This window comes from Littorina saxatilis, linkage group LG2 (genome assembly GCF_037325665.1).
Source record: "Littorina saxatilis isolate snail1 linkage group LG2, US_GU_Lsax_2.0, whole genome shotgun sequence".
Lineage (NCBI taxonomy): Eukaryota > Metazoa > Mollusca > Gastropoda > Littorinimorpha > Littorinidae > Littorina > Littorina saxatilis.
Window position 1 is genome coordinate 8,999,676 of NC_090246.1, and position 16,703 is coordinate 9,016,378.

General features: G+C 39.3%; 1 protein-coding gene across 10 annotated transcripts in view; it reads right to left on the reverse strand.

The window, feature by feature from the left end:
• Positions 1–3,982: 3,982 nt before the first annotated feature.
• LOC138958135 (V-type proton ATPase 116 kDa subunit a 1-like) overlaps positions 3,983–16,703 on the reverse strand; it is a 39,574-nt gene continuing 26,853 nt past the window's right edge. For 3 of the 10 annotated variants that reach the window (XM_070329202.1, XM_070329205.1, XM_070329201.1), the window contains 6 exons: positions 15,176–15,223; positions 14,530–14,577; positions 10,286–10,387; positions 9,691–9,808; positions 8,472–8,646; positions 3,983–6,991 (listed from right to left, as the gene is read on the reverse strand). In XM_070329202.1, the coding sequence (XP_070185303.1) occupies positions 6,889–6,991; positions 8,472–8,646; positions 9,691–9,808; positions 10,286–10,387; positions 14,530–14,577; positions 15,176–15,223 (594 nt within the window). In that variant the 3' untranslated portion in view covers positions 3,983–6,888. Of the gene's footprint in view, positions 6,992–8,471; positions 8,647–9,690; positions 9,809–10,285; positions 10,388–12,371; positions 12,411–14,529; positions 14,578–15,175; positions 15,224–16,703 lie in introns of all 10 variants that reach the window. The other 7 variants (XM_070329207.1, XM_070329203.1, XM_070329208.1 and 4 more) reach the window with 4 other exon arrangements.

The following is a 16,703-nucleotide window of genomic DNA, read 5'->3' on the forward strand; positions in this document are numbered from 1 at the left end:
CAACAAGAGTACATCTGAAATGCACATCCCTATGTTTCAACAACACAAATCAAAGTTCTAGACAAATAGTTTTGCTCAACAAGAGTACATCTGAAATGCACATCCCTATGTTTCAACAACACAAATCAAAGTTCTAGACAAATAGTTTTGCTCAACAAGAGTACATCTGAAATGCACATCCCTATGTTTCAACAACACAAATCAAAGTTCTAGACAAATAGTTTTGCTCAACAAGAGTACATCTGAAATGCACATCCCTATGTTTCAACAACACAAATCAAAGTTCTAGACAAATAGTTTTGCTCAACAAGAGTACATCTGAAATGCAATCAACTGCAGTGGAACCCCCTGTTAAGACCTTTAATAATCAGAGAAAATCGGGTCTTAAAAAGGAGGGAGGTTATGAACAGAACTCGTGAAAAAACAGGGTCTTAAATTGGAGTAAGTCTTAAATTGGGTGTCTCGACAGAGGGGTTTAGCTGAAGCGGGCAGTGTTTCTGGCTTTGGACAAGCTTAATTCATCAATCAAGACCTATGCAAGACTGATTCAATTATTCAAAATGAACTTTCATTTTGCACCTTTGAAAAATTCATATCCCTAGCTATGCTTGGAGAATATAAGTCAACTAGCAGTATCACCTTAACGACTCTATAGTCACCCACATAAATAAAAATCATTAAATATTACTGTCTCCACATGAGCAGCTTGGGGTTTGACTTTGACATTTCAAAAAAGATTTTAATGGGGTAATGCCTGATATATATATACAGATTAACCTATACTAATTTATTCACTTTCTCAAGTACAGTTCAACTTCTTTGTCTAAAGAAATAGCCAAGATGATCTTCATAGCAAAGATGATCTTCATATGCCCCTTGCCTCCAGTTTTCAGACTCTTTGGATTTGAGCAAAACCACTCTGCCTTTTGCTATTCACATTATCATTGACATTGGTCAGTCTATCATACATGTGTATTTTATTTTTATTTGTAAAGGGATAAAATAGCCTTCATGGTACTGCTTTTGGTCAAATGTTGCTTATTTTATTTGCAAACATTTAAATTAGCATGACGGTAAAATCGTTCTATTGCATATCTGTTTGATGTTTAGTTTTGCCCTGAAAAGAAACAAAATCGCCTTAGCGAAGGGAAGTTAGTTCGAAGAGGTGAGCACCATTTGTGTAAATATTTATTCAAAAGCCTGCCAGCTTCTTTTATTCCAGGTCCAAAGGGGACAAGTTATTCAAGTGTAAAAGCATAGTTGAATAGGTCTGGATGTATGTCAGGGTAACTGAGAACTCGAAGTCAGTTTTGTGTGAAAAAGAATCATTGCTTTATGTGGCGGGTCAAAATGATGGTAAACCGAACAGATACTTTTGGAGAGCATCATCTCATCGCTGAACAATTGAAACAGTATGCGAGCATGATATCGAAATGATTTATGTGATGTGTGCAAGTAGGAAGCTGCACTTGGTATGGACAGCATTCTGAACGATTTCAGTTAAAAATTATTCTTGCATGGAAGGCTTTCTAGACCTTTGTTTTTGATCTGCATACGTTTGAAATTAGCACTGCTCCTGACATTTTCAAGTAGATGCAAACCTTCACATACAGCATAGGGGGAATAATCCTGTCTACGGTTGGCTACAGTAAACTGACAGACCCTATTTTATTCTGCTGACTCCATAACTATTTTCCAACTGTCAAAAAAGAGAAGAAAACGCACACACACACACACACACACACACTAAGCAACATGTACGAAAGAAGAAAATCATTGAACATAGTATACACTTGAGTGTTCAGGAAACGTCTGAACAAAAACTGGAAGTCCTTTTGTGTAAATGTAGTCTTTGTAAAATAAATTGGGCAGACCTACCTTCTCTATGTTGGAATCTATGTTATGTTGGCCACAATTATTTGGGGGGCAGGGGCTATGTTCGAATGATAGAACCGTTTGCATTGTTTCTGAAAAGACAACATTTGTTACTCAAATAATTTATAGAAAAATTGCTTTCTGCTGGTGATCAGCCTCCTCAAAACTTGTTTATGGTATGTTTCAGACATCTTCGTAAATGACTTTTGACAGGGCATTTGTGTTCAATTTATTAATTACTAGTACTTTTGGCTTAAATAATAAATCTGTTGGAATCGTCCAAGCGTTTTGAGAAAAATCTAACTGGCTGCCTTGTCATTTCAGTTTGTTTCTATCTTCTGATTCTCTACCACTTTACCCTGAGTTTTAGTTGTGAAACTGCAAAACAGACATTTTGGGGTTGTAATTTAAGTTATGAGAGATAGGTTATTATCTGCTGTGAAAAAGAGATTGTAAGTATGAGTGTTGTGAATATGTTATTGCCATGTTCATTTGAAAAGAGTAAATCATTGCCATGTTTATATTTGAGTCCTTATTTGGTATCGCTTGTGAGAATACTTGTTCATGCTGATATGAGCTGAAAATGTCAGGCCCTTGAAGTTGATACTGTATTATCACAAGAGAAGACCTGTGTGTGTGTGTGTGTGTGTGTGTGTGTGTGTGTGCTTGCCAGAAGGACTTTTACTGCTTTGGTCTTGCTTGAAACATAACCCATGCAAAAGGACATGAATCTGAATACACCCCTTCGGAGTTTCAAGTGCGCATGCGCGGCTAGTCACATTTTTGGCGGCAGGGGGCGCTCCGTTGAACCAAACACTCTGCAGTGTACCGTACACAAAGAGCAGTGACGATCGTGGGACAAAATCCACAGAAGTATCAAAGAGATAAGAGCTTACGAGGGAAAACTTGAACGCAATCGGCAATGTACCTCTTCTGAAGACCTCGTGTTTGGTACAATTTGCAATCCCAGCATGCAATGCGCGGATTGTCTCGCAACGCGAGATTTGCTCTCGGCTGCGACTCCGAAAGGGTGTATTGAATATGAATGATTCACTGATATTTGAAAAAAAACCATCTTTCTCAACCACATAAGCATGTTCACACACACACACACACACACGTATATAATGCACTCCTCACTCTCCATGAAAGCGCTATTTTTTCAACATTCAGTCATGGATAATTGATAAGATCAGGTGAGTGACGTTTTTGGCAGCGAAAGCACAGGTAAATGTACTGGGCCATGAAGAAATAAAAAACGCTCGCGCTGGACCCGAGTACTCTTCAGACATTCACACACACACACACTCTCTCTCCCTCACTCCCTCCCTCTCTCTCTTTCTTACACACACACACACACACGAGTGCAGACTCATGCACGCACACACACAAACAGTAACACTAACACATGTGCACAAAATGAACACGCACACACCGCGCGAGAGAAAAAGACTACAGGGAGGCATTGACGTCAAAGACTTTCGACCGTGACGTAATTCCGAAAAATCAGAAAGTTAGGTCTGAAAAAAGGAGTCTTAAATACGGGGGTCTTAAAATGGGGCCTCCACCGTATCAACGAAACAAACAGAAGTACACAAAGATGATATGAATTCTCTCTTCCTTGTTAGCTTCTTCAAACGTTCACTTCTGTGGCGCGCACGAATGTGGCCATCCTCTTCAGGGCTGACACATTGCTTAACAGCTTCTCCTGAAGGGTGTTTGGTCCGGCCATGCTTTGTAATGTTTGATTTGAATAAATTTGTCGTACAGTGGAACCCCCTGAAAATCAGGTATTTAAAAAGAAGGGAGTTTGAAAATGGAGGTACATTTAGTGAGGTTATGAACAGAAAATCTGCAAAAATGGTCTTACTGTCTTTGAAAAGGAGGGAGTCTTAAATTGGGGGGGTCTTACTGTATAAGTTAGATTTAACCTTCAATTTGTTTCTCAGATCTTATCATCAACTCTCTGCCTCGCACCGATATGATTTGATCTTCTCACTAACCATCGCTTTCTGACGCAAAACTAATTGAACATTTATTTCATCACCTTGCGAGATTCTGTACAAATACTGTGCCTGAAGGTAAGCGAAGAACAAGCCAAACCACATTCACGTCTGAAATGATTTTATTGGTCCTTCATGAAAAAAGCATACGTTGTGAGTATGAGGTATACAAAAAGCAGTAGCAATTGATCAAAAATATATTTTGTCAGGAAAAGTATCATGCGTCAAAAATAAATCAAAATACATCCAAACCCTGGTGACCACCTTTTCATGATGACCACATGATCCCAGAGGAATTTTGTTTTTGTATAACTTCCCTTAGTTACCATAGCAACCATCTGCCACAACAACCACTTGTGGCCAGTCCCTTGGCTGGTTGTTGAGGACAGGTTTAACTGCATTGTCTATTTTTGTCTGACAAGTCAGCTGCTTACAGGTATTGAACATTTTCAATCAATCAATCAATCAATGAGGCTTATATCGCACATATTCCGTGGGTACAGTTCTAGGCGCTCTGCAGTGATGCCGTGCGAGATGAAATTTTATACGGCCAGTAATTGCAGCCATTTCGGCGCATATTTACCTTTCACGGCCTATTATTCCAAGTCACACGGGTATAGGTAGACAATTATTAACTGTGCCTAAGCAATTTTGCCAGGAAAGACCCTTTTGTCAATCGTGGGATCTTTAACGTGCACACCCAATGTAGTGTACACGGGGGGGAGCTCGGACACCGAAGAGAGTCTGCACACAAAGTTGACTCTGAAATAAATTTCCGCCGAACCTGGGATCGAACTCACGCTGACAGCGGCCAACTGAATACAAATCCAGCGCGCTACCAACTGAGCTATATCCCCACCCCAAACTGCAATGCAAACAGTTACAGCAGTCAACAAATCCAAAAGAACCATTTTACCGAATTTACCCTGTCTGCTTTAGATTTCAGCATACTTTGTCCCATCAACCACTTCGTGCCATCTGACCCAATCCGGTTAAATAATGAAAAGAACTAGCTACTCCTCGCACAAAAATGACAGATGGAAAAAATCACACCGTGAAAATGATCACTACCAGTACATGTACCATGCACATTGCAATGGAATGTTCAAATTTCGGAAGACTTTTGTGTAAACTCGTAAAACTAGAAGCTACTTGTCTTGTGCAGTGCAAGATCTTCATACAGATGGAAACAAACTTATAAGAAAGATGAAAAAAAGTATGTGTGGAAATGAACTCTGCCATTCAAGAGAATGTTCAAATGAAGCAATTAAAGAACTTTTTGTGAAATCCTAAAAGCAACTCGTACAGTGCTAGATTTTCAGACAGCTACAAGGATGACTACATATTGAAACAGAAAGCAAAGCATACCTAAAAAATTGTCAGAGCATATCATACACCAGCATGAACCGAACAGCTGCAGGTCTTTCCAAAATGGATGAAGTCAAAATGTAACAAAATAAAAAATAACAATCCAACCACCAATCCATCTATTACACATTTATTGAACTTTATTATCAAGACTTTGTTTAATTAAATGCATCAACAACAAAAAGTAAATGAACAATGAATCATTCTTTTGGAAGACTGGTCAACAGGAAGATAGACATTTCAGCAAAAGACTGGGAAAACAATTGGTTTAAAAATTATCAAATCTAAGTGAACAAGGAATTGGTCATTCAGCAAATATTGTTACTGTAGAGCGCTTTGGAATGATGAATGCTTATGAAAGACAACAGCAGTTACTCACGTTTTAAATTACTTTGACATAAAAAGCAACAAATGACTGACAGAAATGCTTGTCAGAGAACCAAGAATCCGCAACACAACTCGAGTAAAGCAGGCAAAGAAGGGAGTTGATATAATAATGTGTAGCGTAAGCATTAAATGTAAAAAAAAGTAGCAAAAAAGTAGAAAGAACATATAACAAAATCAATGCCAGATAAAGATAAAAATTAATAGTTGAATATGCGTATTTTCATGAGACATGCAGGTACCCTCCCATGCTTTTTCAGCATGGTCATATTCGTTGCACAAATTTTGCGTAAATCAACTGAAACCAGCGCATCACATAATAGCAACCACTGAAGCTTTAACAGCTTATAAAAGGACTGTTCCAGCAGTACCACCATAACTTATAAACGGCAGTGTAAAAACTGCATGTAATTTACTTTGTAAACATTTTCCCCTGTGTTCTCAAGCAAAATAGTCAAAGAAAAGTGTATCAGCACGTGACTTGGTTTGATTTTTATTTAGTCACAAATTGTCAACCGAATATTCCTAGTTACGTCATTTGGTTGGCAGGTCTATCACTTTGTTCTTTATGCGCTCTTCAAAGTTACAAACACACCAACAAGTAAACAGCAGGCAACAAATCTGGAGATGTTTGTCACTCACAGTGTCCCTTGAACTTTCATCAACATCAATTGTAAAGAGTGTGAATGACGTTTTAGTTTAGATGTCAAGCGCTTAGAGCAAGCCTTTTTAACGAAAGTTTTTGATTTAGCGCTATATAAATGTTCTTATTATTATTATTATTATTATTAATACATCTTTGAACCTTCTGTGATTTTAACATGATAACACATCTTCACACAAAACGACTAATGAATTACATCTAGTGTCATCAGAATTCACACTAAAGCTAAAGCCTGCTTCAAAGATCCTTAAACTTTAATGGTTTTCACAGACTAGGTCCCTCCTGTTTCAAAGATCCTTAAACTTTAATGTTTTTCTCAAACTAGCTCAAGCCTACTTCAAAGATCCTCAAGGCCATCATCAGCCCGTGGCAGATGTAGCTCTAGTTTCTTGTGCTGGCAACACTAAACTTAGCTCTGTGGCCTTCTACTACATGTATAACAAAGCTTGCTCTCCTGGAGATTGATGTTCAGCTTTAAACTTTAATGCTTTTCTCAAACTAGCTCAAGCCTACTTCAAAGATCCTTAATCTTGAATGTTTCTGTGCCCAGTGTGTGTGCAAGACTGATGCTGATGTTTAAAGTCCAGTGGTCCACTACTTGAGGTCTTCCAGAGAGTCCATCTTCAGCAGCTCTTTGAAGGTGAAGGGTGCAAAATTGACGCCATCCCCCTCGTAGAACTTGCTCTGGAACTCCACCCTGGATACAAGCAAACAGATAATTAAGGGGAGACACTACTACAGGAAAACTCAGTTCTATTGTGCAATGAACAAAGATGGTGTTCATTCACCCCCCTCCACAAACATACAAGCAAGTATGAAGCAAACTCACATACCCACAACTACATATGCACGCAACCACACCCACTCATATGCATGCACCCGTACACACACACACAAACAATCTATAATAAATGTTCAGTGGCTAAACAGCTCTAAGAAACAGTTGTTTGCTCTTTCTTTCTTTGTTTTAATGACTAAGCTTTGCTCGAGACCAGGTTTTATGTGCATTTTTGGCATGGGTAATACACTTTAGTCCCAATCTGCACTAAGCTCTGAAAAGACTTTGTGCGAGTGTTTTGAGAGAGAAAGAGCCATACTTCAAAAATAGCCTTGAGGAATAAATGTCATATACAGAAATAAGAGTGAACATTTAGAGATTCAATATGTAGCAACAAAACTCACACAGGGCTAAATGTTGGATACAGTGGCACCACCCCTACCCCCCTTTTTGACATCTTTTAATTCAAGACTTGCTCCATTTTAGGACCTTGCTTTTCCAAATTTGAAGACTATCCCTTGCAAAACAAAATGTTCTCACATTTTACAAGATCTTAAAAGGTTTTTTTCTCAGATTTGGGAGGTCTTAACTCATTCGCTATATATCGCAATTGGAATTCCGACACCTGTGTTTAGCGTTGCCCGCACGTCTGTAGTTTAGTTCCGACGGATATCACACATTTTTAACGGCGTAAACGGCCCTGCTGACCAAGGGAAACAACCCCCGCAATAAACTTCTATCTGTCTACAGTGGAACCATTCACTGTAAACAGTTCCTTCCCTTCAATTGTTGGGATTAATTTGATTTTGTTGACGGTGTGCGACCCACGTGTTTTGACTTTTCCAAGATGGCGGATCGTTCTGCTACAAGACGTAGTAACTTGAAAAGAGTGCTAGAACTTGTTATTCAGGACGGTTCTGATCTTGACCTTAGTGATGATGATAGTGGAGATATTTTAGATTCTGGTGACGAGTTTGTGCCAATGGACGATAATTTGGGTGATGATTCGGACAATGAAAGTGTCGATCATGACATTGTGTATGATGAACCCATGACGTAGAAAGTTTTTTTTGTTGCTTCAAAGAGGTAGTTTGACTGGATGTGAAGACAACAAAAGGTATGTTCTTTCAAATGTTTCATATATTTTCTAAAAGAGCAAGTTTCAAACTTTGCACAAATGTAAGGTAGGTAAGGTTATTTTGTGCTGTTGAATTTTTTTAATTTTTGAGGGAACACAGGGACAATTTAGACGCGCCTCCAATGAGTTGAAAGGGGAAATTCTCACAGATCCTAAAAGAAGACTCATATTTTGGGAGGTGAAAAAAAAGGATTTTCTCAGTTTTTGCGAGGTCTTAAAGGAGGGTTGCACTGTATTGCGGAGGCAGACAGGCAGACTGACCAATGGAGACGCAGGGTGTGCAGGAAGGCAGACAGTCCCTCCATCAGCAGCAGGACGGCGATGGTCAGGTTGGCCCAGGCAAACCACAGGGCGAAGACCGCGATGCCCCCGATGTACGCTATGTCCATCTTCAGACTCAGCGAAAACACCATCTGCCACAGCACCTCCGACAGCTCTGTGCAACAGATTTGTTACTGTTAGTGTTGTATTACTTTAACCTGCATACTCTATTGGCCCAGGCAAACCACAGGGCAAAGACCCGGATGCGCCCGATGTATGCCATGTCCATCTTCAGACTCAGCGCAAACACCATCTGCCACAGCACCTCTGACAGCTCTGTACAACAGATTTGTTACTGTTGGTGTTGTACTGCTTTAACCTGCATCAGGTCACATGCCTAGGCTGAGCACCATCTGCCACAGCACCTCTGACAGCTCTGTACAACAGATTTGTTACTGTTAGTGTTGTACTGCTTTAACCTGCATCAGGTCACATGCCTAGGCTGAGCACCATCTGCCCATCACCTTCAACAGCTTTAATGCAACAAATGCATGTACTTTGATAGTTAGTGTTGTACAATTTTAACCTGCATTGGATCATAGACCACAGGCCAAGAGGAAACATTGTCTGCCACATATTTCAAACAGCTCTGTGCAACAGGGACAGTTAGTAATATTATTTTAGTGCTGCACCATTTTAACCTTTCCAACAGACACAGGATAAATGCCTTTCTGCCATAGCACCTGTAACATCTGCCAGCTCTGTAAAACAGGGACAGTTAACATGTTAGTGTTGCACCGTATTAACCTTTACCATCTGCCACAGCACCTCTGTAAGCTCTGAGATTCAGGGAAAGTCAAAATGTAAGTGTTACACCAATTTAGCCATTGCCATAGGCCTAGGTTGAATAGCATCTGCCACAGTAGCTGACAGCTCTGTAAGAACAGGCTAGTTAACTGAATCAATGTGTGTGTGTGTGTGTGTGTGTGTGTGTGTGTGTGTGTGTGTGTGTGTGTGTGTGTGTGTGTGTGTGTGTGTGTGTGCATGCGTTTGCTTGCTCGCGCCAGTGTGTGTGTGTGTGTGTGTGTGTGTGTGTGGATTTTGGCACGCGTAGCAGCTTTTTATTAATCATAATATAACACCAGTGGTTCCTATCGCATAGTCTCAAGGCCTCGCAAGACATTACAAAAACAGCTTCAATCCAAGCTGGAGTACTTACGTGCGTGAGCCAAGGAGAGAGCCCACAGTCGTAGGTAGGAGGCGGTGTGAGAGATACAACCCAGGCAGAACTCGATGGTATGGATGGCTTGGTGGATGAACACCTCGCCAAACTCAAACTGAAACCATAAAATACTGAGGGCATCAGAGACTGGTCACTTCTTGCTACATTTTCTGTACGTCCTACATTTTCGGACTAGACAGTGAAGCATCCCTTGCTCCTACAACTGTGCAGTCACAAATGGTTTCTTGTCTTTTTTTTCCATTGAAAAAGGGGGGGGGGGCCTTCATTTTCTCCTGATCCCCCCCTTAACCCACACAGGCGTGCACAACCACACACGCACACACACACACACTCTTCCTCCTCATCCCCTACCCGCTTTACCCACACATAAAACACAAACTGACTGATACCTCATCCTCAACTAAAAACCTAGTCTGTTGAGTGTGATGCCTCATTCCCCCTCCCCCTCCGCACACACACTCGCACACACACACACGCACACACACACATGCACCCACACACACATGCCCACACACACACAATTACACACACACACACACACACACACACACTCAATCACACACAAACTGACATCGTCTTCCTCCTCCTCCACCAGGAAGATGCTGGTTGGTCCGTTATGTGGAACCTCCTCATCCTCCGAGTTGACCGAACGGCTCACAGTGTTCCCGTCAGCCTGCAAAAACAACAGCCATGTTGGAAGTCAAATTACCTTCATCACAATTTGTTTGAATAGCCATGTTGGAAGTCAAACCTTCATCACAATATTTTTTAATATCATGAATATACATGTTCTGCAGTTTTCATAAATATAACATACCACAGTAGTGAGACATGATAAATATTGCAGAAGTTGTTCAAACTGGAACAGTGGCAATATATTTTTGATACATGAGCACACCAAACAGCTTGTTGATAAATACAATAACAACAAACCTGGAAACTAAGACCTGAAAAAGAACCAGTGAGCTAGGACGCTAAAATAACACAACCTTAACTGCAGCCATGCTTTCTGCCTAATATTACATACTCATATATAAGAGAAACAACAACAACAAAGCAGCTTTTGATAACGATAATATGATTTCTATTTATAACCACTGTAATATGCAGGATATAAATACAGACAACTATAAATGTGCCCACACACACACACTCGCACACACACACACACACAAGCAGCCTTTCATAACTATCATGCAATTTCTATTCAACCACTGTGATATGCAGGATTATACTACCACACAGCACAGACATGAACACACTTGCACACAGGTATAATGCATGCTCATATTCAAGCAAGTACACACAGTGACAGGCGCATACAAGCACCTGTTCCGTACGTTTACCAAAGATTATTTCACTTGATATAAACGTCATCCATCAAACAAAACAAAAACAAAAAAAAGCTGAACAAATCTGTGAAGTCTTCAAAGGATTTTCCTTGGTCAAAGTGCCACCTAATGAACACAGAGCAATTTACCTGCAACATACATTACAAATACTTTCCCTCCTAATATCTTGTGGAAATGGAAAAAAAGATTAAAATACACTTGAATCTGATTTTCACTTAATTTAACTGCTTCAAAAGAAAAAAACTTGTTTCATCTTCTTCTTCTTCTTCTTCTTGAACTCCAACTTCAAGACTTACTCTTGGGGTAAATTTGACAGTCTTTTTTAAGTGAAATAACCTAAGTCCTGGTCCGCAGGTTAACAATCTTTTGATACTGATTGTGCCCATGCAAGTACTACTGTGATAGGATTTAGACATTTAAAATGAATCAGGTGTTTTTGAGACTACTCTTGAGATAAATTTGACAGTCTCTTTTAAGTGGAATAACCTAAGTCCTGGTCTATAGGCGAAACATCTTTTGATACTGATCGTGCCCATGCAAGTACTACTGTGATAGGATTTAGACATTTAAAATAAATCAGGTGTCTTTGAGACTACTCGAGATAAATTTGACAGTCTCTTTTACGTGGAATAACCTAAGTCCTGGTCTATAGGCGAAACATCTTTTGATACTGATCGTGCCCATGCAAGTACCATATTGTGATAGGATTTAGACATTTAAAGTGAATCAGGTGTCTAGGGATATCTTACTTGTGACAGAGCCCTGCATGACTCTTCAGTAAACCAGGCTGCATTGCATGTGATAGGGAATGTTTTTTTCTGACAAGGTAGATCATCACGGGAACACATCAGGTTCGATCAGAAGCAAGCTGGACCTCAAGCAAAAGTGAATTAAGCTTGGGACTTTGCCATCTCGGGAGTTCACTGGGTGGAGGAGGAGTCATTTCTGTTGTCACTGTGTGTGTGTGTGTGTGTGCGAATGTGTGTGTGTAATAATGTGTGTGTGATTTTGTGAGTGTGTGTGTGTGAGCGTGTGCGCGAATGTGTGTGTGTGTGTGTATGATTTTGTGTGTGTGTGATTGTATGATTGTGTGATTATGTGTGTGTGTGAGAGTGACTGTGGTGGTGTGTGTGTGTGTGTGTCGACTGTGTGTGTCTGCGTCTGTGTGTGTTTGTGTCTCTGTGTGTGTTTGTGTCTCTGTGTGTGTCTGTCTGTGTGTGTGAGTGTGTGATGACTTTGACATTCTTCAGTTGAACAGAAAAATGTGACAAGGGGAGGGGAAAGGGGACCCAAACAAATTTCAACCTGCATTCTTTGTAGGCGATGACTGTAAGCCCATTCTTCCTGGAACAAAGAAGGACACAAGGGGTTGTGTGGTTGACTCAAGTTTTTAACTACTATTAGCAGCCTGAGGATTCCATGTATTCCACCAGATTTTCATCGTTCTACTAAGATCAAATCTGCACCGGCCCTGGCGACCTAACAACTTGATAACGACCATGTCACACAATGCCCACCTAAAAGCATCCCCCACGAGTTTTTTCACCCACATAATTTACCTTTCCATAACCAGAACATGTGCGCCCATAACCAACATTCTTGGCTAGTCCATGAGTTTCAACTGCATTTGACAACCAGTCGTGTTGACAATAAAGCCCAACAAAAATGTCAGTGTTTCCGGTTCCCCGACCTACCCTATTTTTTCCTTCCAACCATATAACTTTTTATTTATTTTGTTACCTTGTCATCAAAAACAAACATTTTATTTTGGGGGACCTGAGCTAACTAAACTACAATGTCATTGACAGTGGCGTAACTACCTTCCTTTTCTTGTTCTCATTACTGATGTTATGACTTTTTCTTGAATATGAAGAGCGTTTTTTCAGAGTGTCAACTGAAACCGAGGAGTCTGCCCGGAACGTTCAAGGATTAACATTATGCCAACATATCAGCCAAAAAACAAAAATATGGCTTGAAGGCTATCATACTCAACTTTTGCAAAGGCTTAAAACAACAATGACAGAATGGATCATTTAGATTCTAATGTGAGGGTGCATGTGCCATCAAGAGTTTCACTGAGCTACATGATCGCATCAGGTGATTTAACAAAGATCCATTTGTCAAAACAGATCTCCTTTCAAAGAAACTCTTCTCCGGACAAGTTAGAAAAAAAGAGTCAGCTACAGCATGCTTCTTATTCACTAGATTTTTCCTTGTGTGAGCTTGAGAGAAAACTGCGCAGTACATGTGTCTGTTCCAAGCAATGGGCACATTGAATACATTGTCCTGTTTGACCTTGAATTTTCAAGTATTTTTAAGAGGACAGAAGTTGTTCATTTAAATATTCTTCTATAATTGTCTCAGTTAGTACGTACCAGGAGGCTGGTTACGCAAAGTTCTTACTTAATACTGTCTACATTTGAATACGTATGTCCCTTTCTTATTTGATATTCCAGTAAAGCTCCAATTATTTGTTGCACTCTTAAGAGAGTCTGACTCATGGTAAGATGTAAGCGTACAGAATCTCACATACACACATTGAAGCAAATCCCAGCTATCACACACAAATTCAACAATACAAGGATACATATATATATGGAAGATACAGCACAAAGACAGCAAAACACACTAATTTCCCATCCCTTCAAAAGCCGACAGATGCTCTAAAATAACAACGCATCTGGCAGAAACGCTGGTGAAGGCAGAGAAATAGATATAAATCCCGTCCCTTTGGAAGCAAGATGGAGATAGTCTTCAGACGGCCAAGCCGAGAACACAACCACAAGCTCTCTAGCTCTCTACATAAATGACAAACATGAACATGACATGGCATTTTCAGGAACCTTCCATCCACTTCTAACCTGCTAATGAGCAAGATGTCATACCATTGTACCATTTCATCCAACCTCCTTGTTGTTAATGTTATCAATGACAAGAAATCATTCAGTTACAACAAGATTGGGACTGTTAAAGATACAAGGGGATAAAAAAAGTCAAATCAATTAATCAAATGAATCAATGAAATAAACGACAAGGACACGTTCAGTTAGACAAAAGAGAGTCGTAACATTAAAAAAAGTCAGTAGAATTACTAGAATAAGGAAAAGAAATGTTGAACGTTGACAGTCAACCTTAGCATTCCAATTGTCAGTATATTATCACACACCAAAATCAAAATGTATCAATTATAAATAAACGTTAGTCAAACCAAACCAAAGAATGCCAGTGTCAAATTTTTTATAACAATTTTTTTTTAAATTTAACAAATTCAGAAAACAACTTTTGTTATTGGACGAAATAGGGTTAAGGGTGATAAATGAACAATGATGTATGGAAGAAATGATGGATTGCAAGTGATGGGTAAGCCACAGAGTCCAATAAAATATTCCGCAGAGTGGCAGAGACTGCGCCTAAAAGGCAGAAGACCTGAAGAAAACGGACTTCCTGGAGATAAAACCTTTACCTTCACATTCCCATCCTCCTCATCCTTCTGAAAAGCTGGATTCACTTGCTACAATCAACAGACAGGCAATGGGTGAAGGGCGGGTTTCATGGAAATGTTCAACGATTTATTACGTATGGAAAACATTTAGTGAATAAATATGTACAACGGAAGATGGCATTACGCAACCGAGTTGAAAAATTTCAAATCAATTAATCAAATGAATCGATGAAATAAACGACAAGGACACGTTCAGTTAGACAAAAGAGAGTCGTAACATTAAAAAAAAAGTCAGTAAAATAAGGAAAAAAAATAAATGAACGTTGACAGTCAACTTTAGCATTCAAAGTGTCAATATATTATCACAAACCAAAATCAAAATGTATTAATTATACATCAATGTTAGTGAAACCAAACCAAAGAATTCCAGGGTCAAATTTATTATAGAAAGAAAAAAAAATAGAAAAAAAATTCAGAAAACAACTTTTGTTATTGGACGAAATAGGGTGAAGGGTGATAAATGAACAATGATGTATGGAAGAAATAATGGATTGCGAGTGATGGGTAAGCCACAGAGTCCAATAAGATATTCCGCAGAGTGGCAGAGACTGCGCCTAAAAGACAGAAGACCTGAAGAAAACGGACCTCCTGGAGATAAAACCTTTACCTTCACATTCCCATCCTCCTCATCCTTCTGGAAAGCTGGATTCACTTGCTACAATCAACAGACAGGCAATGGGTGAAGGGCGGGTTTCATGGAAATGTTCAATGATTTATTACGTATGGAAAACATTTAGTGAATAAATATGTACAACAGAACATGGCATTACGCAACCGAGTTCCACGGGAGACATTCATGAAGACACTCAATACCTATGAACAAACAGGGAGAACAAACAGAAAAAATTTAAAAGACCGGTTAAAACTTAAATAGAAATGTTCATTGATTAATTATATATAAATCAATGAGAAAAACACATCCTTACTTTACCGGGAAATGTTCAGTGATGAAACACGTATTAACCACGTGAATGTCACACACCCCATGTACATGTACTTAACTGGGTGATGTTCACCGATTTCATTTATATGTACATGACAGTGAGAATACACATGTTTGATAATGGCTAAATATTGATGTGTGAAAGAACAAACAGAACAGTAATGTCTTGTAATCAAACAGATATGTATGGTAAATAAGGTGAACACAGCTTATGTAGTGCTAGTATGATATAAAGCTGTATGCACACACTCATGAAACTCAAAAAGCATAACCTCTTTATAAAGTTGCATGTACTAATTATGCACAACACATTTAGATGAAGGAACATACACATGAGCAGCATATGAAAGCCAGTCAACTTAAACTGACAACAAAATCACAAGACTTGAAGAGAGATGAAAATGAATTACAAACAACCTACTCAATAATATCAATAACCGACGCAGAACATGTGAACCGAAACTGAAACAAATAACAAATCTAAAGTCCTTCTAGATTTCCTTTACATTCAGATTTTAATGTTTACAAACCTGCCTCTGTGATTACAGTGGGTGAACAGTCTGGCGAGTTAAAGCCATTCAAAGTTAGAAAAACTATTTCTTCATAAATTTATAAGTAAACTTAAAGATGCCACTTGGCATTATTTTCAGTATTCGCTGCCTGTCATATGTGGGTTGCTGAATACTTGAACAGCAGCTTTTCTTTGCTGCTTTTACCACCAACAACATTTTTCTTCACTTAGAATGTATTAATCAAGATGAACATTGAAGTTGTTGATTATAAAGATACAATTTTCACACAAAAGCAAAACCCACTGATATAATATATCTAAGTTATTCACTTGAAGGAGAGAAGAGAAGCGCTACCACTCAGCAGTGAAGAACCTTCCAAAGAAGTGCTGTGCCCGACTGATTATACTTTCTGCAAAGCAATGAATTGCTACAGTGTCCTAATTGTTGGAATACACAATGTTAGGAAACAACTGTGTGCAAACTTTTGTTGGCTGTGGAAGAGTTACATCCCTTCCAAACAGTGAGGCAAACACACTGCTGATCAGAGGAGTCAAGCGATTATGGGCGTCAGAGTTAATGACGAGTTTCGATTTGCATGGTGTGCAGTACGTGTCCACTCGGCACTCGATATGAATCCGTTTTCTTTCAAAAATATGCTCATCTTAATCGACGATTTCAAA